Source organism: Anser anser (assembly GCF_964211835.1).
Source record: "Anser anser genome assembly, chromosome: 3".
Taxonomy (NCBI): domain Eukaryota; kingdom Metazoa; phylum Chordata; class Aves; order Anseriformes; family Anatidae; genus Anser; species Anser anser.
The window spans coordinates 77,450,909-77,477,803 of NC_139722.1; the positions used below are offsets into that span (position 1 = coordinate 77,450,909).

A 26,895-nucleotide genomic window follows, 5' to 3' on the forward strand; every position below is an offset into this window, starting at 1 on the left:
AATTAATAATCCCCAATTATTTATTAAAGATGTGGGTCATTTGTTAAAATAATCATTAGTTTTCCTGTGCTCAAAACTGGAGATATGTTTGAAAGTCTGGGCCTTCCAGTGGCCAAATATAAAGAGTTAGAAGACTGTTGTTTGATCAGCCTCTCCTGTGTAGTGTCCCATGGTTGGATGAATAATCCGATTTTTCAGGCGATAATAAGGGAACCAAGAAGCATTTAAATAAGGTCAGTTTTGTGATTGTCTGTCATCAATTCACTTAAAGAGAGATGAACTAATTGTTACAGGAAAGCCTGAACAAGAAACAACAGGAGCTGAAGTTCTCATGTTATTGTCATAACGACTTGTGCCTGTTTATTTTGAAAAGGATAGTTTTGTGGTAAAGACATTGACTGAGTGTTCAGGAGCCTTCTGCTCCATTTTTGTTCAGCCACAGCTTCCCTCTGCCTCATGTCTCAGAAGGGGAGGATAATATCTTCTCTCATCACAGAGAAGGCTGATACTAGGCATGAGAACAATAGTTTCTTGATTTTGCAGTGATGGAAGATACAGTTTCTGTCTTTTTTCTGCACTTAAAACTAAGAATTTCCCTTCTCTTTTGATGTGGTTTCTGCCACTTCACTGCCTCTGGATGTTCCATTTCTCTGAAAATTATGCAAATCTTAAAAACTTGAACACGTAACAAACAATGTTTTCCTCCCTGCCCCTGGTCTCCTTTACAAGCATAGGAACTTCTGTCTTTAAATGGAGAAGTGCTGTTGTCTAGAACAGGGATCACCAATCTCTTTGTAACTGAATCACTCTTGAGAAAGCAACAGATCTGCCACGCATCCATCACTGGGTTCAGTTCTAGACATTTCCCCACTTCTTCAGCATCAAAGCTGAGCTACTGAGTATAGCTAAACCCACTGGATTAGATCCACAGCCAGCTGGGTGGCCTGTTACTTCTGACTGCAAAATCCCAGAACAGACATTGCAGCTGAATCTTCAGTACTCGGGAAGTGTTAATTTGCTTGGTCTCGATGCTTCAGCTCTACCGTACTTACGTCTCACCAGCAAGAAATGTCTTAACAACTGATAGCCACTGTTCTTGAATATTGTTTTCCTGAATATTGTGATTGGTTTTGCCATAACTTGAATCATTGTTTATTTATCATAGGCAGATCCTTCCCTAAACGTTGTTTCTATTTTCAAGTGGGCAGCAGCAGAGACTCTAGGAAGAGAACTGGACTGAACGATTAGAAGACGTTATCTGAGAAAATCACGCCTTGCATGAAACTGAAAATTCTGGCTTTCATTTTCTTCATATATATAAAAAGGCATTGGTTGAAAATTATCCAACGCAGCAGCTGACAGTGCTTGTAGTTTTCCACCCTCTCTCTTCTTTTCATCAACATGATTTAAAGAAAGGAAATCAGATCACAAAGAGAGTGTCAGCACTATATCTTATAAAAGTTACTGAATGACTACGTAATCTCAATGACTAAAAACAATTTCCAAGTTACCTTATTACAGATGTTGCTAAGATTTAAAGAGTGATTTGCAATGCATGCCTCCAGCAGCTAGAAGTTGGTGTATTCAGCAGTGCTGAAAGGAGTCCAGAAATGCTCAGCTGTCTTCTGAAAATGAATTCACTTCCTTCTAAAGGAAGAACATGTTCTTGTCTAGCTCTACAAATATCAAGATGACTGGATAATTATCAATGATCATTGACAGGTTAAAAGGTTTTAAAATGTCAGATCAAACATCCAACTCACTCATTTGCCTGATTCCAGTGGTGGCCAGCAGCAGATGGCTAGGAAAAGCACTAAAATAAGACAAGCACAGAATGACACTTACCCTTTGCAAATATATATATACATACATATAATTTGTCTACACAAAAGCTAGACAACAGAGACATGAAGGAGGTCACCTGAACAGAATTACAACACGGCAGCTCACGTTTACAGCAAGCAGAAATTTTACCTTTGATGAACTGCATAATCCCATTACAAACACATGCACACAGACAGAGCAAAGCAGAGTATTGTGTTGTTTTTTTCCTGACATCCAGATTTATAATGAAATGTATGCTTTTCACTCTTTCCCAAAGTCTGTGAGAATAGAGTGGCAATGAAATTAAACAGTAACAGACCCGAAATTGATAAAAGGAAATTTACGTGTATATGTTTTATAATCAGCCTTGGGAACTCACAATAGATTTTACTAAGGTTAAGAAGTGGGATTAAAAAAAATGTATGAATAACAAGAACATTTGCAGTTATATTATTATAAAATAAACCATACAGGCATGAGGGCAGAAACCACTTATTAACTGCCTGGGGGTAGGAACAATGTTTTCACTCTAGGCATGCTGATGTCTAATTTTTAATGATAAGGATTCTACACCTTCCTCTGGCACGTTTGGTACTGACTCCTTTCAAAAAGCAAGACAAGGAGTTAGACAGACCTTTGGTTTAATCAGTCCCAGGTTTCTTTTGCTTCAAAGTCCACCTTCCTGATCTACAAGGGTGGTCTTCTCCACATTGGGAACAAGGCTGTGCCAAGTTATTACGTAGTTATTTATTTTTCAATCACTTTTAGAGAGCAGATGTTCCCATGCAAGCATTAGAACTCTCTCTCTATGGAAGTCTGTAGCACAAGCCGAACCCTGAATCTCATCCAGATACCACTCAAGTATGTAGTAGGAAAACTCCCACATCCCAAGATGAGGATTTGGCCCACTGTCTGCGACAGTCTGTTCAGCTTCTGCCTCCACTGCACAGCAAGCAAGCAGTAGACAGATGTTAGCATTCATGATGCTAATATTTAAGCTGCCTGATGTGAGAAATCACAGGCATAATCATTAGGTGGATTTTTCCCTTCCTTTCTGAAAGAAACCATTGTATTATTATTATTATTATTATTATTATTATTACAATGGAGTAATAGTAGTTCAGCTTTATTTTTCAGAATTCAGAGGCTTATCCAAAGCTTATCTGAAAGACTCGTGTTTTAAAAGTGGACAAGCAGTCTCGTCAGAAGTGTATCTCAAGGGAGTTTCAGGATTTCAGTATTTCCTGTTCTTTTGGCTGACCCAGAAACAATGAGGTATATAAAACTTATCAAAAGGATCTTAAAGCGGAGGAAATTTGATCATTGACTTTTAGTAGATGGAAGCCTGATGCTCAGGGAAATGAATAAAAAAATCTGCCTAGTATCACACAGAAGTCACTAACAGAACTGGAGCCCAGGTCTCCTCAGTGTCTCTCGTTGCAAGAAACCCAGCCTCTCTCCAGGGATTCCAGGCCTTCTTTCATAGTAATTCCTCTGGTAACAAGAAGAGCAGAGGCTGCCAAAATTTTTAAATATGTATTTTTTCCAAATTAGCCAAATGTTTTTGAACATTCTCAAAACCCTGTAGTTAGATCCTTGGAGAGAGGTCAGAGGACATACTGTTTTATGTGAACTCACTCATTCACAGTAGTATCTGGTTTTTCATCCTTCCTTCTCTGTTTTTCTTAAAGACGCTGTACTACTATGGCAGTTTGTTATGGTTTCACTTGTTTCTAATGGTTTTATTTCCCTGGGTCGTTTTGCAGGGGTTTGTTTGGTTGCCATGAAGGGCTTTTTTTTTTCTTCCTATGTTCTTTTCAAATCATTATGAAGTATTTATGCTCAAAACGCTGTCCTGATGACAGCCTTGTTCTCACAGATCCACACCAGACATTTAAAAGGAACTCTTGGAAATATGGATAACAGGATCTTGATCACTCTATTACCTGAACAATGTCAATCATTTCCATCCTTGCAGAATAAATAGAAGAGACCCATCTCTCAGTAAGCCTGGACATTTGTACTGCTTTAAAGGTTTCATCAAAAGTTGATGTTGAGGAGTACACGGCTTTCTGGTGCAGTAGTCTGAGTACTCTGGCTGTGTCACACTGGAACCACAAGCCAAAGAAAGCAAGTAACTGGGGTATTGGTCAGGCCAAGGAAAGTGAATAGCTGGGATATTTACAAGTGAGTATGACTTGAGTTCATACCTCAAAATCGGCATTTTGGCATGCTGGACATTCTGACTTTTCGTAATCCAATTCAAATTCCCCTCCCTGGGAGTAGTTCATATTGGTGGCAAAGATCTCTCATGCTAATACTTTTTTTCTTGTATCTTAATCCATTTGAATTGACACTAACCACTCATTCCTGAAATTCTCCAGTAGGAAGGCAATCCTTGCACACACAGACATATACCAACAACTGAATCGGGACTCACGGCAGAAGCGTTTGCAGAACTCGATCGTGTATGTGTTGAAACACGTTGGCCAAGATCCAATACAGAGTATGTGTATACAAGTCCAGCAAAAAAGAGAGAAGCAGGACCAACATTTCTCAGTCAGAATACCATAAATAAAACTTGGGATAGTTTGCCAGATAAGGCTTTATGAGGAATGATGTCTTGTGTCAATAAGACTAGGAAACCTGTCGTTTACAACCTCAGAAGAAAGGAAGTGATTTGTAGCCCAGCAAGAAATTTTTTGGTTTGTTTGAAATGCAAGGCAAGAGGTTATTTAATTGAGGGCTTTGGGGAATGGAATATTTCCTTCAATAAACATTTTAACTATAAAAAAGGTAAAGAGAATTTTTTTAATAAAACCTTTTTACAGTTTATTTCCTATCATTAATTTCTTAAAATATATATATATATATAAATGAGGATCTGACTAAATGAATCAGGACGTTAAATGATAAAGTTCCGTCCATGTAAACAAATAAATAATTATTTACAATTTTTGGCAAAACAAAGTGAAATTTCATTGATCTCACTCTCTCACACACACACTTGCAAGGAAAAAAAATGAGAAAAATAAAAAACCATCATAAATAATTTACATAGAATAGGAAAATTATGATACAGTCCAAATATTAACATCTTCATCCCTACACTGATGTCTCTGTTCAAGAAAACAAAAAACCCTACACAGCCATTACAATCATTACATTTAATGAAGTAACCCTCCCTTCTGCTTGGGACTTGGGGATACGGATACAATTTGAAACACCAAAAGAAAGAAACTGAAACACACTTAAAAACCTCATGAAGAGGATTTGGAAAAAAAAAAATGAAACAAAAACAAACAAAAAAGAATTGATAATATGACCAATATAAAATGTGCAATAAAGCCAGCAACTGTGGATTTCCTTCTAATGAATATAGCAATAAAATCTATTTCAAGGGAGAAAAGGTTGATTCAACATTTATCTCACTACGCCCTATAAGAAGGCAGAGATACTGTATTATTCCATTAGTAAACCCATCTATGAATAAAATTACACCAGCAAGTGTTCTTTTTGTGAACAAAGCCCATACAACTTAAAGAAAACAAAAACGAAATGTTAAACATGTTTATACTATTGTATATCTGAATAACTGTTGTATCTGTTTAGAATAAACACTGGTATCCCTTCAGCATTATTTTATAAAGTTCTATATACAGCAGACAGGTAAAAATACAAAATATTAAAGATAGGGTAACTGGATATATATTAAGGTTCCATTTATAAATTCCTTATTATTATTTATTTAACTTTAAAGCATACTTGAATATAACCCTTGCTTAAGTGTATACCATGCTTTGACGATATCTACATACTGTGATATGCTTTAAAAATAGCTTTAAAATATCATCCTTTGTAAATGTATTACTGATGCATTATATGACATGCTTTAAAATAAATTATCAGAGAAGGTAGCTTGGTGTGATAATCATAATAAATATTAACAAAATATTTATAAGTGGAACCTTAAGCTCTTACATTACCAAATTAAGTAACAGTGGCGTTGCCACCTTTTCAAAAACCCAGATCAGGATTCAAGATGTCAAAGTGCGTTTTGCAGCAGAGGTGGGAAAGTGGTTCAGGTTAATTTTGCTCCACATGTTCATGGGATATTTTTTATTATGAGGGAATGCAAAATATAATGGAAATGGAATAACTAGCAATCATTTTATGAAAGTCAGACAATGGTGATAGTTTTGGACTTTTAAATTAGTCACTCTTCCCTTTCACATGGGAGTCTCTAGTTCAATTCTGTTTTGCCTGAATTAAGTCTCTGATAATAGACAATGCTTAGGTTGCAAATTTGACATTTCTACCAACTTTAATTCTAATGGGTGTTATTAAGAGCATCTTCATCAGCTAAAGGACATCTTATTGGATCAAGAAATCTTCATAATTGACCTTCATTTTATTCTCCAAAAGCTTTTTCACTGTTAGTATAAACACTGTTGGTGTGGCCCTCTGTTACTTGGCTACAGTTGGACCCAGAGATTTTCTCACTGAAGTCCAGCCCTGATCAGAGCAAGGAAGCATCAACCACACACCTAAAAAGTTATTTAAGCACTTTTTTCCTCATTTAAAGATAATGACTAATAATCATTATCTCCCCCCTTTTTCCATATATATATATATAAATACATTAAGTAATTACATTTTTGTATGTAAACGTCATTCCTTAAGAAAAGGCAAATAAACAAACAAATGTGGTTTGCTAAGTTTTCACTCTACAAAAGTGTTCTAACGTATCAATCTGCTTTTGCTTCAGTGGTGGGTCAGACGCTCGTGTTTAGGTTTCGTTAGTGCTGGCTGTGAGAAGGCACTTGGGTGAAGGGATGGCCGAGCCACTCCTGGCAGCATGGAGGTACCTGGTCAGTGGAGCCCATGGACAGAGAAGGAGGTACACAAAAACAGAAAATGGGAGTACCAGGATGTACTGAGGTGTCTAGGTTGCATAGCATTTACAGTACTTTGCTGGTAATGCAGCAACCATTGCTCAAGCATCTGAAAGAAATGGAGAAGAAAAGATGTTAACTTGTGGTTGATTTATTGGTTTAGAATTCAATCAGACAGGATTGAATGATACCTGTATAAGGTTGCAATGCTTCCCATTCTACATTTTCCTACATATGTGAGAACATTCACATAAAAATAGGCATCTACTTATATGTGCACACGAATATGCACCTATGTATATATTAAATATAAAAAAATCATATATAGAGAAAATGCTTTCCAAGGTTTTCCTATTTCAAAACATTTCAGAGGTGGCACAATACACAGACATGCTCATTAAGAATGTCTACTCTCTCCTTCGTGTCTCTTGGAAAGAGGGGTGATCCCGAAGTAGCTCTTTGCCCGCAGGACACACTGAAATAGCCTACAAAGGAAAGTGGATTTGCAGAGGGAATTCTAAGCGCATATCTCACTCAGATTTCTATCTCATTTTTTTCCAGGTGGGTAATATTAAACATCTGGGTTTTGTTATTCAAATTGAGATTACTACAGGGGCAAAGAGCATTCATGGCATTTCAACAAATCAAGGTTCACGACATGTTATGAGATTACAGATTGCTTTCAGTAACAAGAGGCTACTTTTCATTTCCATATTTCGTGCTTGCTCCATAGGTTGTATCAAAGGCATCAGCATTTTCCAGACATTTTCTGTAACTAACCTCTGCATTCATATTTGAGATCAGAGAAATAGACCATCTCTTGAGAGAAGACAAAAAGACCCAATCGTCCACCAGCAAAGGTTGTATCATAGATTGGTCCAGAATCCACCATGACTTGCTTCCCTTCATAAACTAAAACTCTGTAAAGAACATAATATAAATTAGAAAAGGAGGATGATGGAGTGTCCAGTGCTAAGGGCTAGTAACAGCTTCCAAGAAGTGAATTCATTTTAACAAGTCACCAGATAACACAGCTTCATTGTAAAGATCACTCCTCAACTCTCTCTCACGCCCGCATGGCTGGCAGCCATAATACATTAATCAAAAGTAGTGGAGCTGTTCTATAAGTAATTTTATGCGCACCATCTGCAAAAGATTTCCCAATTCTTTATTTAGAACAGTCAAGTCTCCTGGAATGAACTATGTCATGTACTATCATTCATTGATAAGACTCTGTCCCTGTGAACTCAGAGGTTAACACAAGACCTAGCCACATAGCTTTGCAAAGTCTTCTTTACAGCCGTGTGAATGGCTGATTTACTTATCTCTAGGTGCAAGGGCCAAAATCAGAAATTGGAAAAACTGTCCCTTTAGATTCTAACAAAACATTAACTGGAGACATGCTAAATTTCAGTTTCAGATGTCTTAAGCTCCTAAGCTCCTAATGAAAGCTGGAAGGATTTGGACACAAACAGCTAGATTTATAAACTGGAAAAGGAGTCGGTTCTTTTTTTTTTTTTTCTTTTTATCTTTTTTTCCCCTTGAGTGTCTCAGACACCCACCCTGGAGCCAACAGACCTCTTCATTTTTATTTTCTACCAGACAAGTTGCAGTTCCTTGATCTTAGATTATCCACTTCTCATGGGAGACCTTACAACAGGAACCTTAAGAACCTAAGGTTCTTAGGCTCTCAGTCTCTAAAAATAGCCAAACGTGAAGTGAGTCTACAGTTTTTTGATTACAGCAGAGACAAAAAAAAAAAAAAAAATGCAGATCTAATAATGTTAATATTAAATTGCTATTTCTGTACAAATAACATAGGTCCATAACTATACTATTGAAATAATTGCTTTTGTTTATTTAGTTCCTTTTAAAACACCCTAAAGAATGAAGGAATCTAATGTCCCAGACCATAGAATTTGTCACGGTAGACTAATCTAGTGTGTTACCATATGAAATATGTTTTGTCTGACACTAAGGAAGCTACAGGCAACAGCAACATGAATGAAAAACTCAAGTTTCTTTTTGACCTCTATCAGCCAGTGCTTTGCACTGCAATCATTTGATGCATAAAGACTTATACATAGAAACTTTTTTTTTCCCCAAGAGACACACCAAGTAGTCTAACCAAATTTGTCCCCTTGTCTTTCACAGCCAAACTCCCCTACTCTTACTAAACACAAACCAGCAAGACCTTAAGATGTCAGACTCTGCCCCATGAAAAACATACTTACAGTTACAGTAGTTAGTACAAGATAAAATTGACATAAACAGTTAATGCTTATTCTTTGGAATATCAGATAAACAGCTGGGCTTTAAGGAAAGTAATATGCCATAGCTCCTTGCTATGTGCGTTGCAGATGTGCTTATGGCTACTTCTGCAGTATCTTGTATAAGCCACTATTGGAGACAGGATGCTGAAGCAGACAGGAGGTTGGCCTACTTCCCTGTGGCAATTCTGATGTTTCTAATTAATTTCATTCATTCAAATTCCAGAGGCTATGGAAGAATCTCATGTTTTAATCTTGCTTTGAGTTTTGCTTAGGAATTTTTGGTCCCTTTACAGAAGAGCTATTGAGAAAGATTACTTTTTTTAATTTAAGAATATTTAACTGATGTAAATACTGAACCATCCTTACTAAATTAAATACACCTGAGTCATTCTAAATATAACAAAATGGTTCCCTAAATATTGAAATAAACTAATGTAAGTATTATCATTATGAAAACTAACAAAGAAACTGATGAAATAGCTGTTATATCAACAGAAACGGAAGTTATACTAATTCTAATATAGAGGCACAGAAATATTTCTTACTTTATTAGTCCTGTTTTAGGCCTATGAACCAAATGCCACCTGTATGCAGTATAATCTTTCCAGCCAATGTTCTTGGGATCATGCCACAAAGTACGCACCTACGGTAGGAATACAAATGCCGTATTAGAAACACTGCTTCAGAAGTGTACATCCACTACAGTAACTGTACATGCGGCTGCAGATCATTTGCTGCAGAGCATGAAACCAAAACCAGTGTTTAACATATGATGAAACCAAAACCAGTGTTTAACATATGATCAGCATACAATTTTTTCACTCTGTTCCTTTCTAGGGAGAGTAATGAAAATTCCTGTCTGTAACTATAGATCATTTATTTATCTGTCACTGAAGGCCATTACAGCATTGAATCTGACTTCCCTTATGCAGTCCTGCCCCTATTTGCATGTAGACACCCACGCTGAAAGATCTGATGCTGCTCTTCCTATCTGTATGAGTGGCTCCACTGAGTGAAACGGACTGCAGCTTGCACAGATGTTACTACCTCTGGCTTATTCCTTGAAAACTCTTGCACTCAGTTGAGGCCTCGCTCCTGCAAGAACTTCAAAGTGTGGAATTCCTATTCACGCACAAAGCCTCACTAACTTCTTTTCCAAAAGGCACAAGATTCTTCTGTGGCTGGGCCCTACTTGGAACAGGAGTGATTTTTTCTCTTTGTTTTCATTTCTTTTCTCTTTGGCTGTCACTGGTTGCTGAGGTCTAAACCAAGCATAATTCAAACGAGCTGGAATGCTGAAGGAACAAGTGCCAGTACAGAGGTCACAAAGGATTTGTGCAGAACTGAGATCTCTTACTCTTTTTTGGCCACACCACACCTTCCCTTTTACACATGTAATTTTTTCCATTCATGATTTTTATATGTGTAATGTTTTCTTTGAAACACAAGGCAAATGCTATTATTGACACTAATATTATGTGAACTGAAGAAAAGCTTGTAATCTTCTGCAACAATTGAGGTGTGAAAGAAAACTTATTTCCAGACACCTCCCTTCTTGTTAAAAGATTAATCAGACATCATCACAGCCCTGAAGTTTTAAATCTCTCACCTGTCCAGGGGTGTTTCCGGTGTGCCAGAGAGCATTTCTCAAGTGTTCACCAGTACCAGTTGTTGAATTCACTACCTTGAGTGACACACCAGAATAGCCATAAGCCCTGGTGGGTTTGTCCTCCCAGTAGGTCTGAGTGACCTGCTTCCACATCAGAACATAAAACCGACTGCTGGACTGGTAGCCAAACACAAAGCCAGCATAGTCATCATCACGGTCTGTGTTAACATAAAATGTGCCACTGAAGTCAACAGAGCTGAACTCATCGTAACCTGGGAGATGACAAAAGACATAAACCACTGAATTACAGTGTTGGATTCAGCCACCAACACCCAAGAGTCCCAACTTTAATCCTAAGCTTTGCTTTTTCAATTTCTTCACCTGTAAGAACAGAGGGTAATTACACTTGCCTACCTAACCTATCCTACGGAGGTTTCTAGAGAGAAATATGTTATTTACAAGGGGTAAAAGACAGCAGGCACTACACCTATGTAAGGTTTTTCTGCAGAATATTGCATGCGTGTTACAGCCAGTGACAAATTGAATGGTCAACAAAGGCAAACAGCATTGAGCTATTTTTAATTTGGGCATATACAACCAATGTTTCAGTCCCAACCTTGGAGCACCAAAAAGACATGTTTATCTACTTTATTTTTCCTCGTTCACTAGATCACTGGTTGTTTATGCAAAGGTGCAGGCTAACATTTGATACTTACCCACGGCTATTCCAGGGTCAGAGTTGGCAGTCTGCACCAGTTCCTTGCCTTGATGGCGAATAACCCAGTTGGGATCAATCTGAGCTGTTCCCTTTGGGTCCAGAGGGACCATCTGGAATTTTCTGAAATCTGTTTCACTGATGGCATTGTTTTCAGGGCATACATCATAAATATCCGGGACATTGTCATTGTCAAAGTCATCTTTGCAAATATCACCTCTGCCATCACCTAAAAGCAATAGGAATAAGTGAATACAATTGTTAGCAAATTATCTGTGCTACGTAATGGCTCTTGCACTAGTGGAAGAAATTTATGATGCATGTGAGTACGTTATTTCTTGTTACTCAAAGAATGCTCCAAATAAAGCTTCATTCTCTGAAAGTTCATTTGAAACGAACATTTGAAATGTTGCTGGTAATGACTGGAAGAAACCATCAACTTAGATCAGGGCCAAAATTAATGCTAATAAAACTGGCCAGTCAGTGGTTTATGACAGTCATCAATCTGGCCCTTATTCTATATGCTTCTTTAGAAACAGTGTTGGGGGACTTTGAAGTTTCCTATGCCGATGTAATTCACTAATGTTTGTATTAAATTTTCAGTATGATTTGTCCCAGATGTGGATATAAGGCCACATTTTAATACGTGCAGTATAAATGAATTCAAGCAGTGTTAAAATCTTTTCCCTACTGCAAATTACCAAATCCCTATATACTACTGAAGATACTCAGTGTTTTTTGTTTTTTTTTTAAGACTTTATCTGTGTCTCAAGATTCCTTCAGCAACAATTCATGCAGGGTGCTTCAGATTGCAGAAATGTCACCACTATGTCAAAAGAAAGTGGGGACAATATTATTGTAAAATATGTATACATGCTTGGTTACTCTTTCACTTGTGGGTAAAACAATTTGTCTTAAGATAAAACATAGCACTTCAGAAACACGTAAGAAAATAGAAGGAAGTCTCTGACTTTTACAACAGAAGGAACTGGATATTACACTGGGTACTAATAATGTAAAACCAGACCCACCAGTTAATTTGTTTCTGACTTCACATAACTGAGCATCTCCTTTTTAAAATGTGTTTGTGACTGTTCTAAGAACATAGGAATTAACAAAATGAGAAATAGCAATGATCCAATGATCTAAGCTATTACTAGATGTTTCAGACAAATGCAAACCTACATTACCATGCCTAACTGGCATAGTATTTTTCAGGAATAAACCTTTCATAAATAGAGCAGAAAAGCAGAATGAGTCTTAGGCAACAGCCAAAAAGGATAGTTAGAGTAAGCTAAAGCATCTAATAACTCAAAGACTTTTGAAAGTTCAGCTATAGGTTGCCCAGAGAAGATGTGGAGTCTCCTTCTCTGGAGATATTCAAAACCTGCTTGGACAAGATCCTGTGCAACATGCTCCAGGGGACCCTGCCCGACCAGGGAGGTTGGACTACATGATCTCTAGAGGTCCCTTCCAACCTGAACCACTCTGACTGTGACTGTAAAATAGTCCTATTTTCCAATCTGGCAACTGGCCATGGAAAACTCCAAATCCTGATCAGTTCTGTGTGCTCAAGCACCTGTTTATCTTAGCACTTAGAAGAAGAGAGTGAATTTCCAATTTTATTCCCCTTGCCAACATCAAAGAGGCAATATTTGAGTCATAGGAGAACTTAGTTATCCACTGAAAGTCTTGATGACGTTCATTTGGTACTGAGCTGTTGCTGACAATGTTGACTCTGTGTCAAGAAAGTTAGAAAGCATTTGTTTACCCAGCCATGTCCAACAGCTCTCTCAAGGGCCTCATCGTTAAATGCTATAGCTCACATCTTCAAGAGCGTGGGAGCATCTTTTGGCTTTATTTATCATTTTTCCAAGATTTCTCTTGGGCCTGCCACTGATGACAGTGATGAGCTGGCTAAGATTTTTTAAATTTACTCTTTCTGTGAATGCTTACTCCATACATAATGGTACTCTCACTCACAAGATCCAGGTGACAGATGACTATACCTCAGTTTGGGGACACCCTTATTTTGGAGTATTTCTGACATTACGAGGCTATACTAGAAATTGACAAGTACAAAGATATTACCATTATATCATTGGACTGAAAGGTAAAGCAGTACTACCAATCAGAAACTTCCTACAGCAGTTGTCTTACCAGGAAACCAGTCAGGTCTCTGGATTTTGTCTTTCTAAAAGTACATAAAACCATATTGTGTAGGTATTAAATTCTGCTTTCAATTTCACCAGCATAACCATGGAATGACTCCAGCAAGTTGTATAACTCAGAACAGAAATTGCTCACGTATTTATTGCAAGGGCCATTATTGTAGACATATTGTGTTGGTTTTCAAAGGATCAAATGTTTTCTCATTTACATTTATGACTGTGAAACTATCACTATTTCATTACTGAAATACAGCCAAACACAAAGAAGGATTGTTTGAGAGTGCCCAGCAGTATTTCAGGACAGAACTGGAAAAAACAAGAATCACATATCCATTTCTTAAACTGTGAAAGATGCATCATCAAAATGTATTTAAATTACTAACCTATAAAACAAATTTGAGAAAAGCTGCTAAAAAATACTTTTTAGAAAAATAATTTAAAATAAAAAATGACTTTAGACTTAAGAACTGCATAAATAGTCTCCTTTTCAAAATAAAACAGAACAGTAAGCCATATTTTTTCCCTTTTAATTTTCAGATGACATCTTGCCTGAAAACAAAGCAAATCGTTTTTTCATTTAAGACATGAAATTCAATCTGAAATATTTTCCCAGATTTTTTATATTTCAAAATTAAAACCAGAAATATATACATATATATATATATATTAATTTCTGAAAGGTGTTTCTCTATAAATAATCATGTGTTTGTTTGAGCCCCTCTCAGAGGGATTTCTTAATGCTCTAATTGCGGTCCAAATTGGCTATACCACTTCCATTGAAGTCCATGTTGCCTCAAATATAAAACGTAGCTCAGTTTAATTTCGAGAGTATTTCTCTTCGTGAAATATTTCTATTCCAGGATCAGAATTGGATACTAAGAACTAAGTTAAATTCATGTCACATTGCTCTTACCATCAGAATCCTCCTGGTCAGGGTTGTATCTGAGGCGACAATTATCCCTGTCATCTGGAATACCATCGTTGTCATCATCAGGATCACAGGCATCCCCTTTACCATCTTTATCATGGTCAGCCTGGTTAGCATTGGGGATGTAAGGACAGTTATCTTGGTTGTTCTGGTGGCCATCTTCATCTATGTCTTCATTGTTGTCACACTGGTCACCAACAAGGTCATTATCTGCATCAGTCTACAAAAAAAAAAAAAGAAAAAGATCATTACCAAGCACAAAAATACTGACAGCCTGATACTTAAATTTATCAATATTTTTCCTTGGGAACTTCTCTGCAGACAAGTGATATTGTGATGAAAAACATCTTTAATGCAGAAACGTGATTTACAAATAGGATAGCTACTTATGCAATCGTCAGTGCATCAGACCTGGTCAGAATTTGTTTGGCAACAAAATGTGTCATGTTATCTAAGAGCACAGCTACAAACTCTTTTAAGTGATGTCATCCATTATGGTAGGGGCAGACACATGAGATACTGGGTGCATGTATGCAGTGCAGTTCCTTCAGTCTACCTGTATTATGCAATTGCAAGAGAAACAGCAACAGCTTCAGCTATTTCCTCATATGTTTTCCTACTTTCCTCTTCCTTTGTCATTAATGAAACTGTGCCTAACATTTACCTGGTCTGGATTATGCATCAATGGACAATTATCACACTGATCACCAACTCCATCACCATCTGTATCGCTCTGGTCTGTGTTATAGACGTAAGGACAATTATCTCGTTCATTAAAAATGTCTAGGAGGAAAGAAGAAAAAAAGACTGAAGAAATCAAAATGATATGTCATCCAGCACAGACAATCATAGACTGTTAGAGTCACCAGTAAATAAGAACCATTCATAAGGTGTTCATAGGCTGATATATCATGAGACAGTGGGTAGTATTAGAAAAAAAAATAATACAGTATCAATCCCACTTTTCTTGCTATGATAAACACTTCTATATGTACTTTCCTCAGAGATTTTGCTAAAGTAAGGCTTGATTAAGTCTTATGTTTCTACCCTTTCTGCACAGATTCTACATTTCTTTAAAAAAAATAGATGAAGAGGTGGGGTATTTTAAAATAATTTGTTTTGTACTTTCTTCACAGATGCTATATGTAACGGCATAGAATGCATAGCTATATCATGGTGGAATGTCTGAATAGTTTTGTATAGAAACAACTGCATTAATGTTCAGCTGCCTCAGCACTAAGTGATTTCATTTTACCAGAACATATGTCATTTATTGTACAGCATGCCAAATTTTAAACAGAAACTGCTCCCCCTCAGGAAAGTTCATTATGCAATGGACAACCTCCTTCAAAAATTATAATATGTAGAAAAGAAACATAATCAATACATGTTGACATAGCTATCTGGAAAGGACACAAGGACCCTTTCCTACACTATATGGTCCCTGGATATTTGTGCAATCTTTAAGCCAACACATTTCTTTTTATTTTTTTTCAAACATATATGCAAACTCCCACGAGTACTACTAAGAACCTGATGATTTGAAGGACGAGAGAACTCAAAATATTTAGAAGTTTAATTCAGATAAGCATCCTAAAGTTTCTACGTTTACTGAAGGAAATCCAAAACCAGATTTCTACAACTAATAGTACTTCTGGATTCAAATAAATTTGAACTACTACAAAAGTAAGATTTTTGAGAGACATGTACCTGATTTTTCCCTCCTTACTTGGATCAAATCTGGGTCATATAGACATATACAGGTAGATAAAATAAACACCTTTAATAAAATTGTAAGACAAAAAAATGTGTATTTGGATTGTTATGGGCATTGCAGTGCTTTCATAAAAAAGCAGATTAATTTACTGCAGATATTATCTTAACTGCATGGATGATCTGATGTTCTTTTCCCTCCCTAAACTTTAAAAAGGAGAAAAAAAGTCAACAAAATTGTTATATTAGACACCGATTACTTTGGAACACAGAGGAAGGAAAGAATTTTTTCTAAGATTACACTAACAAAAGATCTGCTGTGATTTATTCTCCAACAGTATCCACTGTATTTACTTAGGGACATTATGGACAAGTATACTACACAGGACAGATGGACCTCAGTCTTCTTTCTTCTGTTGCATTTTTGAGCAGCTAAACTTGATTTTATTCCATGTATAAAAGCAGGTATTCCATCTTACTGGCCATAACTCATAGTGTACTTACAGCACAGCACCTAATTCTCAAGATTGAAAACATACCGTCTCCATCGATATCCACAGCACACGAGTCACCCTCCCCATTATTATCTGTGTCAATCTGAGCAGGGTTGTGCACATAGGGGCAATTATCACAGCGGTCACCAACTTCATCCTTGTCATAATCAAACTGACGAGGGTTGAACAAAAGAGGGCAATTGTCCTAGTGAGAAGAAATAAAGACATTTAAGAATATAAATCACAGCTTGAACTGAGGTCATCAGCACATACTATGAAGTGGTAACTCTTCCTATTCATCTTGGACAGAGGCCAAAATCAAGACATGAATACATTATTTTTCCAGTGGACAAACTGTGCCTAAACTGAAGATCTGAAGAAGCACTGAAGAAGAACTGAAGAAGCACTGCCTAGCTCACTGTGTATTTTGCGTTTTTGTACAAGATATGTGAGGCATATAACTTATCTCACTATGAGAGAGCAACAGACATTTTAAATTGGATCTATACTCAGAAATTTCAACAGAAGTGCAACCCACTGGTACCTGTGTTTTGTCAAAACCAGAATATGTTGTAAAATCAGTCCAATCTCAGTACGTATTATTTTTTTGGAACAAACTGGAATCGATACTCTGATTTCTTTGGAACAAACTAGTATCAGTATTCTCACTTTTAAACCAAGTATTTTCATTTTTCATTTTAAACAAGGACCGACTTTTTATGGGTTGTGTTATATTGCACATGATAATCAAGCACAAAAAAAATTTAAAAAGCAAAATTAATATGCCATACTCTCATTGACACAACATATTTTTCCCCAAAATTCCCTTTACTGGAACTTTTAGAAATTCATCTAATTCAACCCCTAATCTGAAAGACTGCCAAAATAAAATTTCTTGCGCTTTACATATCCCCAAATTACACAGGGACTTTTGCACAGGCATTTGCTGTGTGGAAAGCAAAGAACCAACAAACCAAATCAAAGCAATGGGAGTGAGGGGCAGATCAGCATTGTGGAATCTGAAGGGAGTAATTTGAAAATATTTTTAAATTACTTTTCCTCTGCAAAAGCAAAAAAAACATTCTTTACTAGCAAATCATTTTTAGCTTCACATTTTAGATTCCTCACATATATGTTTTATATACTTAAAGACATGATATAGGGGCAAGTCAAAATTTTATACTGTACATAAAACTGAACAACTAGCTACAATTTTTCCGTATATATGCAGTAAGCCGTATTATGTTATCCAATGATTCTTTGACTTTTTAAATATGCCATACAGAGGCTTCATGAACATAGTTCTAACTCAGTTTTAACCATCATTTGCTCTAGAGAATCTAGGCTCCCTGTGAAGGGAACAAAGAGGAACAGTAATCTTAAATTCATGCATCCTAAATATGTTCAGAAAAGGCAGAATGAATCCCACTCTTTATATATTTCTGACCTTTTGCTGATTGCAAAGAGATAACATGTTTAGACTAACTGCCTATCTTAAGTTCTTCCAGTTTATGAATCTCATTCTTGCTGGCAAATCTAAAAGAGCAAAGTATGAAACAGGCTAGTAACTTTCCTCCTGTCATTTCCCCTTGATGCTGTTTACGTTTACAGTTACTATCACAATTTGCTTCTACCATACCTCAGATATAATGTCTATCAGATTTTAAAATGCAATGGAACAATCATTCTCCCATTACAAAATATAAAACTCAATTGAACTGTTTTCATGCACACAGCAAAACCCGGAGCTGATATGGAGAACTTAGTTTAGCCCTGGGCTCCCCAGGCTGTTTTGCTCTTCCCAGTGCTACTCTCATTTGACCCAGCACAACTTTACTCTGCAGCAGGCATCATTCAGGCAAAGCAACGCAGAGTAACTCAGATTAAGTTTTGAACAATAAGGCTCTCATCTGTTGTAATGGTTTTCCTTAAAAACAGATGTTTGGGTCAAATGTACTGATAACAGGGAAATGCATCTTACTTTGTCATCTTCAACACCGTCATTGTCATCATCCTCATCACAGGCATCTCCTTTGCCGTCTTTATCAAAGTCCTCTTGGCCAGAGTTAGGCAAAAGGGGACAGTTATCCTGGTGAAAAGACAGAATTGAGGCATTAGGTTTACATTATGTCAGAATGACTTGCCTGGGTAGAAGAGCAGATATGTTACACTGGAGGCTATAAAACAAGAAAATCATCCACAAATACTTTTTAAAGAGTCTGTGTTTGTTGCCAAAGATAGTAGTTCATTTGCTGCTTTCATATTGTACAGTAAGTGAAATGCATCTGCAAATCATTCTATTTCTCAGCTTTTCTTCTGGTAAAGGGATGTTTCCAGTAAATTTTAGATGAAACTATCTAGCAAAGAACAAACACACCACACGCACACACGCTTGCTTACATCAACTTCTTATAGACAGCTCATGAAGTATGTTTGAAGATTACATATAAAATGTCCAAGTTTTGTTGCCAGAAAAGCATACAAGCCAGGAGATATCTTCAGAAACAGTTGTTCATATGGAAAGTTACTGCAATGAGGTAGTACACAGCAGTAAGGGGAACCCTGTATGCATGGGTTTTGAAAAATGGGCCTTTATACTGTTCTGCTGCACTTTTGCTCTCTCATAGCTCTGAAATTGAAAGGTGAATTTATCTCTTTATTATGTTAACAAAGCCTTGTAAAGAATGATTATTATAAAAGAATAAAGCTTAGATTAGACTGAAAAAGTAGGGAAAAAAAAATCAAAGTTTTAACATGTATTCCCTTTTAAAGAAAGTACTAAAATCAGCTGAAAAAATAGATTGCAATTCTACCACTAGCTAAGAATAAATATAACTACAAAAAAACACTTTGTTATTCTCGCTTTTTCTCCCATGCCATATCTACCTCAGACCAAAACTGTATCTGCCAATGGACTGCAGAAATATCTTTTTTTTTTTTGGTAACATCTACCCTAAAAAAAAAGAATACTCCAGTAATATTACCAGCCCTGTTTTTAACCTCAGCAGTTCCAATAGTATTGACAATTTAAGAAAGAGAGAACTGGAAAACTTGTGATAAGTATCAAAACCATAATGTAACTGCAAACTTTTTATGGCATATTTTTACAAAATACTTGTGAACAGCCTTTATTCTCCAACTCTGTACTGCCTACCAGTGATACAAAATGATTTTTATTTTTTTTAACAATGAAAAAAAAAATAGTCAAAGCTTGCTCAACCACTTTGTATGTTTGCATCTGTATGCTTGTCTGTCTGTATTCTCTATAGATTTCAGTCCAATTTCATACAAACCCAGTAGTGAGGCAGCCGTTTCCCCTAAGCTCCCTCAAGGGCAGCCGGTTCCCATAAGCTTTACAAGAAGAAGTAAAGGATGAAGAGAAGATAGATCTAACCAGTGCACTCAAAAAACATTTTATTAGATATTAGAAAGAAGACTTAGACATAGAATCATAGAACAATTTAGGATGGAAAATAACTCTAAGATCATGAACTATAAACACTAACCTAGCACTGCCAAGTCTACCACTCAGCCACGTCCCTGAGCACCATCTACACGTCTTTTAAATGCCTCCATGGATGATGACTCAACCACTTCCCTGAGCAGCCAGTTCCAATGCCGAAATTCCAGAAATCTTTCCTGATATCCAACTTAAATCCCCCCTGGAACAACTTGAGGCCATTTCCTCATCCTATCTCCTGCTGCTTGGGAGAAGAGACTGATCCCCGCCTCACCACAATCTCCATGGAGGTAGCTGTAGAGGAAGTACACCTTCAACACACCTTCCACCTGGGAACATAACCTCAAGACACAAACCCACAGTAAACTAGGCTTCATTGGTTCACCTGTTGACCAAGTTCTACATTGGTCCAGTAATACTTATCGAAAAAGAAAATATTACTTTCATGTGAATGAAAAATAAATTTACAATAAATATATTCCTAAGATTTTATTATTATTACCTACAACTACTTGCTTTATTCATATAGCTTTGCTTAGGCTGTAAGTAAACTTTGAACTGTTATCAGCTCAAAGAAAGAAGCTTTGGTTTGTTTCTGGTATTTTTTAGGTGTTTTTCTTTCTTTCCCCTTAAACGAAATACTTCTGTCTATTAGACCAACACGTATCTTATAGAAAGCATGAATCAGTCCTTGGAAACAGGTTTTTTTCTGAATGGGTACAGCATGTTAGGATTTTAGTGAAAACTAATCATGTGTCTTACATCTTGAGTCAACATGTTGCAGATCCTGATGACGCGAACCAAAAATGAATATATGAACTGCAACTGTTGAACTGGGTGGAACCACAATGAACACACATCAGCTAGGGTGAAGAAATCGGTATTTGAGAGACTCTGAAACTCTCTTGTGCTGATAAAGCCTAGATTCACAACTTAACTGGATTACACCTGGGTAACTTCTGATTCTCTCAGACTGCCTGATTTCAAGCTTTCCTAGCTTCTTGATCCGTATTCCTATTTTTAACAACATAGAAACAGGTCCCAGGGAACATACCATGGCAAGCAGTCACTGGTAAACCTATATACAGCCACTTTTAGGCTCCCTCATGCTTACTTCCTCCTTTGCATAGTGATCTTTCATTTTTCACTACGATGGCTCAGCCACAGCAGCAAGGGTGAACAGTCCCATGCCAGGTCTAGAGCCAATGTGGCAGGCAGGTCATTCCATCTGGGAGAGAGGGTAAGAGCCGTGACTCCACATTCTGAAAGGTAAGAGAGGCTGCACTTCCCATCTTCTCCCACCAAGCGTTACAAAGACAACTCTGTCTAGTTACTCGTATTCATCTCTGTTTCCCATTGCTAAAAATTTTCCTCAGGCTCTGAATCCAGTTTCACAGTGTAACTCTAAAAGGAAAGGATAGTCCACAAAGGATTCAGAACCACAGACCTTACTTGACCACTAGTGTCTTGTTACAAGCCTTGCAGGTGAGATTTCCTACTCACCTGCACTCAGAGATGCTGTTTAGTTCTAACTAGCTGTGCGCTCTACACATGCTTTAGGCAGCTCCTATTCAGTATGCTAACGCCACTCACAGGCACCCCTGCCTTCAACATATGCCGAGCAGAAAGAAATCCAAAGCAGAGGACTCTGGATTTCATTTTGAGAATCCTTACTGAATCTAGTGTTAAGTGAATACATATTCGATGGAATCTCCAGAAAATAAGAATGCTATAAACATTCAAAGCTTAAATGAAAGCAACCACCAGCTTGATGCTGAAAAACATTACTTACAACTGTTTGGAAAAAAAAAAAATCTGGTTATGGTGTAACTTTTTATCAACAGTATTTTACCTACCTTCACACAGTGGTATGTAGCATTAGCAGCACAGACCAAGTTGTTATTTGGCCAGCCATCCAAATCAGAATCCTCACCACAGATGCGTCCATCACCAGCATAACCTGTCCTACATTCACATTTGTACATAGGATCACTGAAATGGCCTAGATAGATGCACTCTGCAGACTTATGGCAGCTGTGTGTCTTGTCCTTGCATGGATTCTCAGGTTCACAGACCTGTAACAAATAAAGCATACTAATTGGAGCATGATAATCATCACAGCCAGCTCTGTGTGCCTCAACTTTATCAAAAGCAGGCCAGTTATTTAGATGCCTAAAGAGAGGAACTTTGTTTTAATTGTGGTTAGTAAGCCATATTGCTCTGTCAGTTCACATCTCTAGACATTGTGTACAATGAAAATAATTAAAACAAGCCACAGGAAAAATTTTACATTATTCAAAAGAAATTAAAGTGGTCAACGTTTTCAGGACTCTTATCTGTGTTCTTCCGTATGTCATTAATGCCCAGAAATTTACTGCAACGGAAAGTACACTGTACTCACCTGTTTGCTTCAGTGTTCCACCTGTCAATACTCAAAGACTACCTTTATTTTCTTAAATCAAGAACAGCCTAATGCATTTTCACATTCCCCTCAAGTAAGCTTTTGTTACCTCTTCATATCACTTTGCTTAATTTCTTTGACAGTTTCTGAGAATCTTATGTTTATATCAACCAGAGTTTGATTCAACAGCAACAGAGAGAAGGCATTCTAAGGCATCTGTTTTAATATTTTTGTCCTGTCTCTCAAACCATAGCCTTCAATGTCACTTTCACTTCCTTATATCCTTCCCCACTGACAGTTGTCAGCCCAATGGAACTTAAGGAGAACGTCTCCCATATGTCTGATGATATCCACATTAACAGCAATATACTTATATGGGTAACTACCCTAATTCTTCACTTCCCTATCCCCCAACTAGGTATATACACCCAAGAGAAATCATTGCAAACTAGGGGAATGCCCACTTCCTGCATGTTACACTCATTTGGTCCTAGGCAGATGCCTAGAGAAAATAAAAACCTTTAACAGAAACCAACAAATTCAGTGTTTTGTCACTTGAATCAAAAAACACCCTGAAGCAGAAGCTATCTATTTGAAGTTATCTTTGTTTTGCACCCAAGTTTATCACATTTTAATTCACAGATACTTTCAGTGAGAATTACTCAGTTTCTGAGCCATCAAATTCTCTCCAACATCACTTACCTGCTTCTCTGTCTTGGCAACTTCCAGTCCTACCCCATAGGGCTGACTTCCTTTATAGCGTGGAGGACATGGCAAGCAGTGGAAACCTGGATTCGTGTTCACACAGCGATGAACCTGATTCACCTTAAAGCAAACATCTGACACAGCTATACACTGTAGGAAAGGAAAGAAAGAAAACAATTAGATGGCCACATAATTCCCAAATAATGAAAACTTCACAGTAATTTCCTGATATTAGTGGAAATAAAGTCAATACCTCATCAAGATCCTCACAGACTGTACCATTGCCAAGGAAACCTGTTGGACATGGCCCGCATGACCAAGACCCATCTGGGTAGCTGTTGCATTCTGCTCCAGGAAAGCAGGGATTTGACAAACACCCATCTGGAAAAGACACATAAAAGCATATATTAAGTTATGAGCATGAAAGGCACATAAGACCATTTAAAAAACAGCAATTCTCTGTTCATAAGCATAGATCACATCTGATACAGACAAGTCTCATAAAAACCTTCAAAATTAGGGTTATTAAGTGTATTTAACATTGATTAACTATTGTTTTAATATGAAACTATTACAGGTTGCTAAATCCAGTTGAATGCATTTTAGGCCCTGATTGAGAAAGGCATCCCTTTTCAGGAAGAGTCAGTATCAAGAAAACATATAAAATCCCAGTGATCTAATCAGCACCCAAAAAAAGTTAAAAGTGCTTTCCTGTAACCAAGGTGTCATTAGCAGATTTCTGTAGTGTCAATTTGAATTTTTTCCATTAAAGAAACAAAAGCGAAAATAACTACACAAACAGAATAACAAATGATTAAATACCAACCAATTGGGCAATCCTTCTTATTGCACATATCATGTTGTTTGGTATCTCCCACACATGGCTTTCCTCCATACTGTGGCTCCGGACTGTTACAGAGGCGAGACCTTTCCCGGATTCCTCCTCCACAGGTAACAGTACAAGCAGACCATGGAGACCAAGGACCCCACTGGCCATTCACTAAAATATGCAGAAGAGAAGGGAAAAGAAATGTACTGGGGACAACATTTCGTGCCAGTTACAACAATCATTTGCTGGGATCCCTGACAGTTTCTCACTGCACACACAGAGGAAGAAAGATGCTGGCAAAGCCTTCTACTGAGATAGCAATATTTCAGAAACAAACAAGCAAATAAAAATACCCAACTGCTTTATGGGCATTTTTGGCTAATAATTCAAAATAACATGCAGCGCCCACCGGCTTGGTGCGTTTCCACTTAAGCTGACCAGAGCAAGTACGGCAGCTTCAAAGCTCCCTGCTAAGATTCCATTTCATACAGACAGCAGCAGGTAACTACAGGATACAAACTTCTGCTGAGCCAGACCTGTGCTCTAGGACTCTGAGGTTGAAGCTATTACTCTTGTTTGTTAATATATTCACCAGTTTATCTTCAACGGCATCGCTTAACTCAGTATAAGTGACTTTGAATGATTCTTCTGCACAATTTATATTGGTACAATCCTACCAATTCTGTTGTCATCACTCCTGATTTTTCATGAAATAAAAGCATTTTTGAACCAAACTGTTTGTTCTTAGTGCTGTAAAAAACAGAAGCGCAATAGTGTGTGTCCATAAATAAATCATCCTTGTCAATATTGCTAGCTTTGCGTGCACACGCAGGTAAAAAAATAGCTCTTTAAGTAATATTGGGTTAATATTAGCATGAAATTCAGGCTCATATCCCATAAGTAGAATGGAAAGCACGGAAAGAAGAGGGAGTGAAAAAAGGAGGAAAAATCATATGAAAGGAAAGAAAAAGAGAGGCATGAAAAGCAATCTCTAAAGAGGTTAGAACATGTAGATGAAGAACAAAGAGTTGTAATATGAAATAAATGTGTTCCATATATATAAAATATATATGCATGCATTCAAAGAAGCCTGGCTACTGTGGATTATATGTCTATTCCTAATATGTACAGTACAAGCTTCCTATTAGATAGAAAATATTTATATGTTTACTATGCACCAATAAATAAACTATAAAATGAACTTCTCAAACTGTTAATGTTTAAAGCCAAATACTAACTTGGGAGGCTTATAAAACTTCAGACTGCATCCTTATGTTCATTCTAAAAACACTGTGAGGCAGATTAGCAAGATGGTAACTACAGCCATGGAGAACTGTTGTGAATATCAAGAGGTTACACAGAAAGTCAGTGGCAAGCCTGTAACAGACATCCCCACTTCTTGACTCCTGATTCCTCCAGAACCTCTGTGACCACTACTTGCTGAAAATGATGCTAAAACTCAGAATCTCAGAGCAAATAAGAGTTATTTAACCCCTAAACTACAAATGATATTCTCTGTCATAGAAATTCACTATAATCTAGAGCTGTATAAAGAGAAGAAGTTCGACTTCTTGAACAACACTATTGAGTCATTGTCCTGGTTCCAGTTAGGACAGAGTTAATTTTCCTCCTAGTAGCTGGTAGGGTGCTATGTTTTGGATTAGGATGAGAAGAGCGCTGATAACATGCTGATGTTTTAATTGTTGCAGAGCAGTGCTTACACCAGGCCAAGGACTTTTCGGCTTCTCGCTCTGTCCTGCCAGCGAGCAGGCTAGGGGTGCAGCAGGAGCTGGGAGGGGACAGACCCAGGACAGCTGACCCAAACTGGCCAAAGGGGTATTCCATACCATCTGACGTCATGCTAAAAAATATATAGGGGTGGCTGGCCGGGGTGGGGGGCCGGCTGCTCGGTGATAGGCTGGGCATCGGTCAGCGGGTGGTGAGCAATTGCATTGTGCATCACTTGTTTCTTACACATTATTATTATTAATACTATTATCATTATCACTATTACTATTATTGTTATTATTATATTCCTGTCTTAATAAACTGTCTTTATCTCAACTCACCGGCTTCACTTTCCCGTTTCTCTCCCCCATCCCAGAGAGGGAGGGGGGAGGGTGAGCAAACGGCTGTGTGGTGTTTAGCTGCCAGCCGGGTTAAACCACAACAGTCATCTTTTATTTAAGGCCACAGACTTACCTGGGCATGGAACCTTTTCACATTTCTCTGTTTCACGCCCATTTCCCACACAGTTTTTCCCACCCATCTGGGGGATAGGGGAATTGCAGAGGCGGATGCGAGTGATATTTCCTACTCCACAGGTAACTGAACAGGAAGACCATGGAGACCAGTGACTCCAGCCACCATCTTGACGTACTGCCAGAGAAAAGAGCAAAATTCAAGGAAATAGCCCACCTGCAGCAGTAATACAAACGCACTTGTAAACTTAACCTTCTAATAAGCCCCTCACCAAGGCTGATGCACATCCTGTCTCTTTCCTACCACTGTCACTTACAAAGTCCAGCATTTCAGATTGGTCATTCAAGTACAGCTTTCTTAAGAGTCTCAACAATCAGTATAGCACTAAAGTGAATGTTAAACATTTTACTTAAAAATAAACTCGTTCTAATGGAACTAATATTTAAAATGCATATTTGAACAATTAGCAGCTTCAGCAATAGCCTCAGGTACTCCAGTAGCTTGGATATAGAGGCTATCTGCAACAATATGAACTACAGTTCTGAGGGAAGAGTATGATCCTTTTAATACCCAATTCCTAAACACTACAAAACGACTAAAATGGGCCAATAATCATGAAGGCAGATTAAACCTAGGACCCCAGGTATTGCAAATATGAACTGAGTGCTATCTCCAT

At 37.5% G+C, this 26,895-nt stretch overlaps 1 protein-coding gene across 1 annotated transcript in view; it reads right to left on the reverse strand.

Annotated features, from left to right (window-relative positions):
• Positions 1-4,411: 4,411 nt before the first annotated feature.
• Positions 4,412-26,895, reverse strand: part of THBS2 (thrombospondin 2) — a 34,172-nt gene continuing 11,688 nt past the window's right edge. The window contains exons 9-22 of the mRNA XM_083830473.1: positions 26,220-26,396; positions 24,015-24,188; positions 23,442-23,569; positions 23,186-23,338; positions 21,939-22,157; positions 18,604-18,711; positions 16,668-16,827; positions 15,080-15,198; positions 14,401-14,635; positions 11,318-11,545; positions 10,602-10,873; positions 9,538-9,635; positions 7,500-7,639; positions 4,412-6,828 (exon numbers count right to left, since the gene is read on the reverse strand). Coding sequence (XP_083686599.1) covers positions 6,821-6,828; positions 7,500-7,639; positions 9,538-9,635; positions 10,602-10,873; positions 11,318-11,545; positions 14,401-14,635; positions 15,080-15,198; positions 16,668-16,827; positions 18,604-18,711; positions 21,939-22,157; positions 23,186-23,338; positions 23,442-23,569; positions 24,015-24,188; positions 26,220-26,396 — 2,219 coding nt within the window. The 3' untranslated portion in view covers positions 4,412-6,820. The remainder of the gene's footprint in view (positions 6,829-7,499; positions 7,640-9,537; positions 9,636-10,601; positions 10,874-11,317; positions 11,546-14,400; positions 14,636-15,079; positions 15,199-16,667; positions 16,828-18,603; positions 18,712-21,938; positions 22,158-23,185; positions 23,339-23,441; positions 23,570-24,014; positions 24,189-26,219; positions 26,397-26,895) is intronic.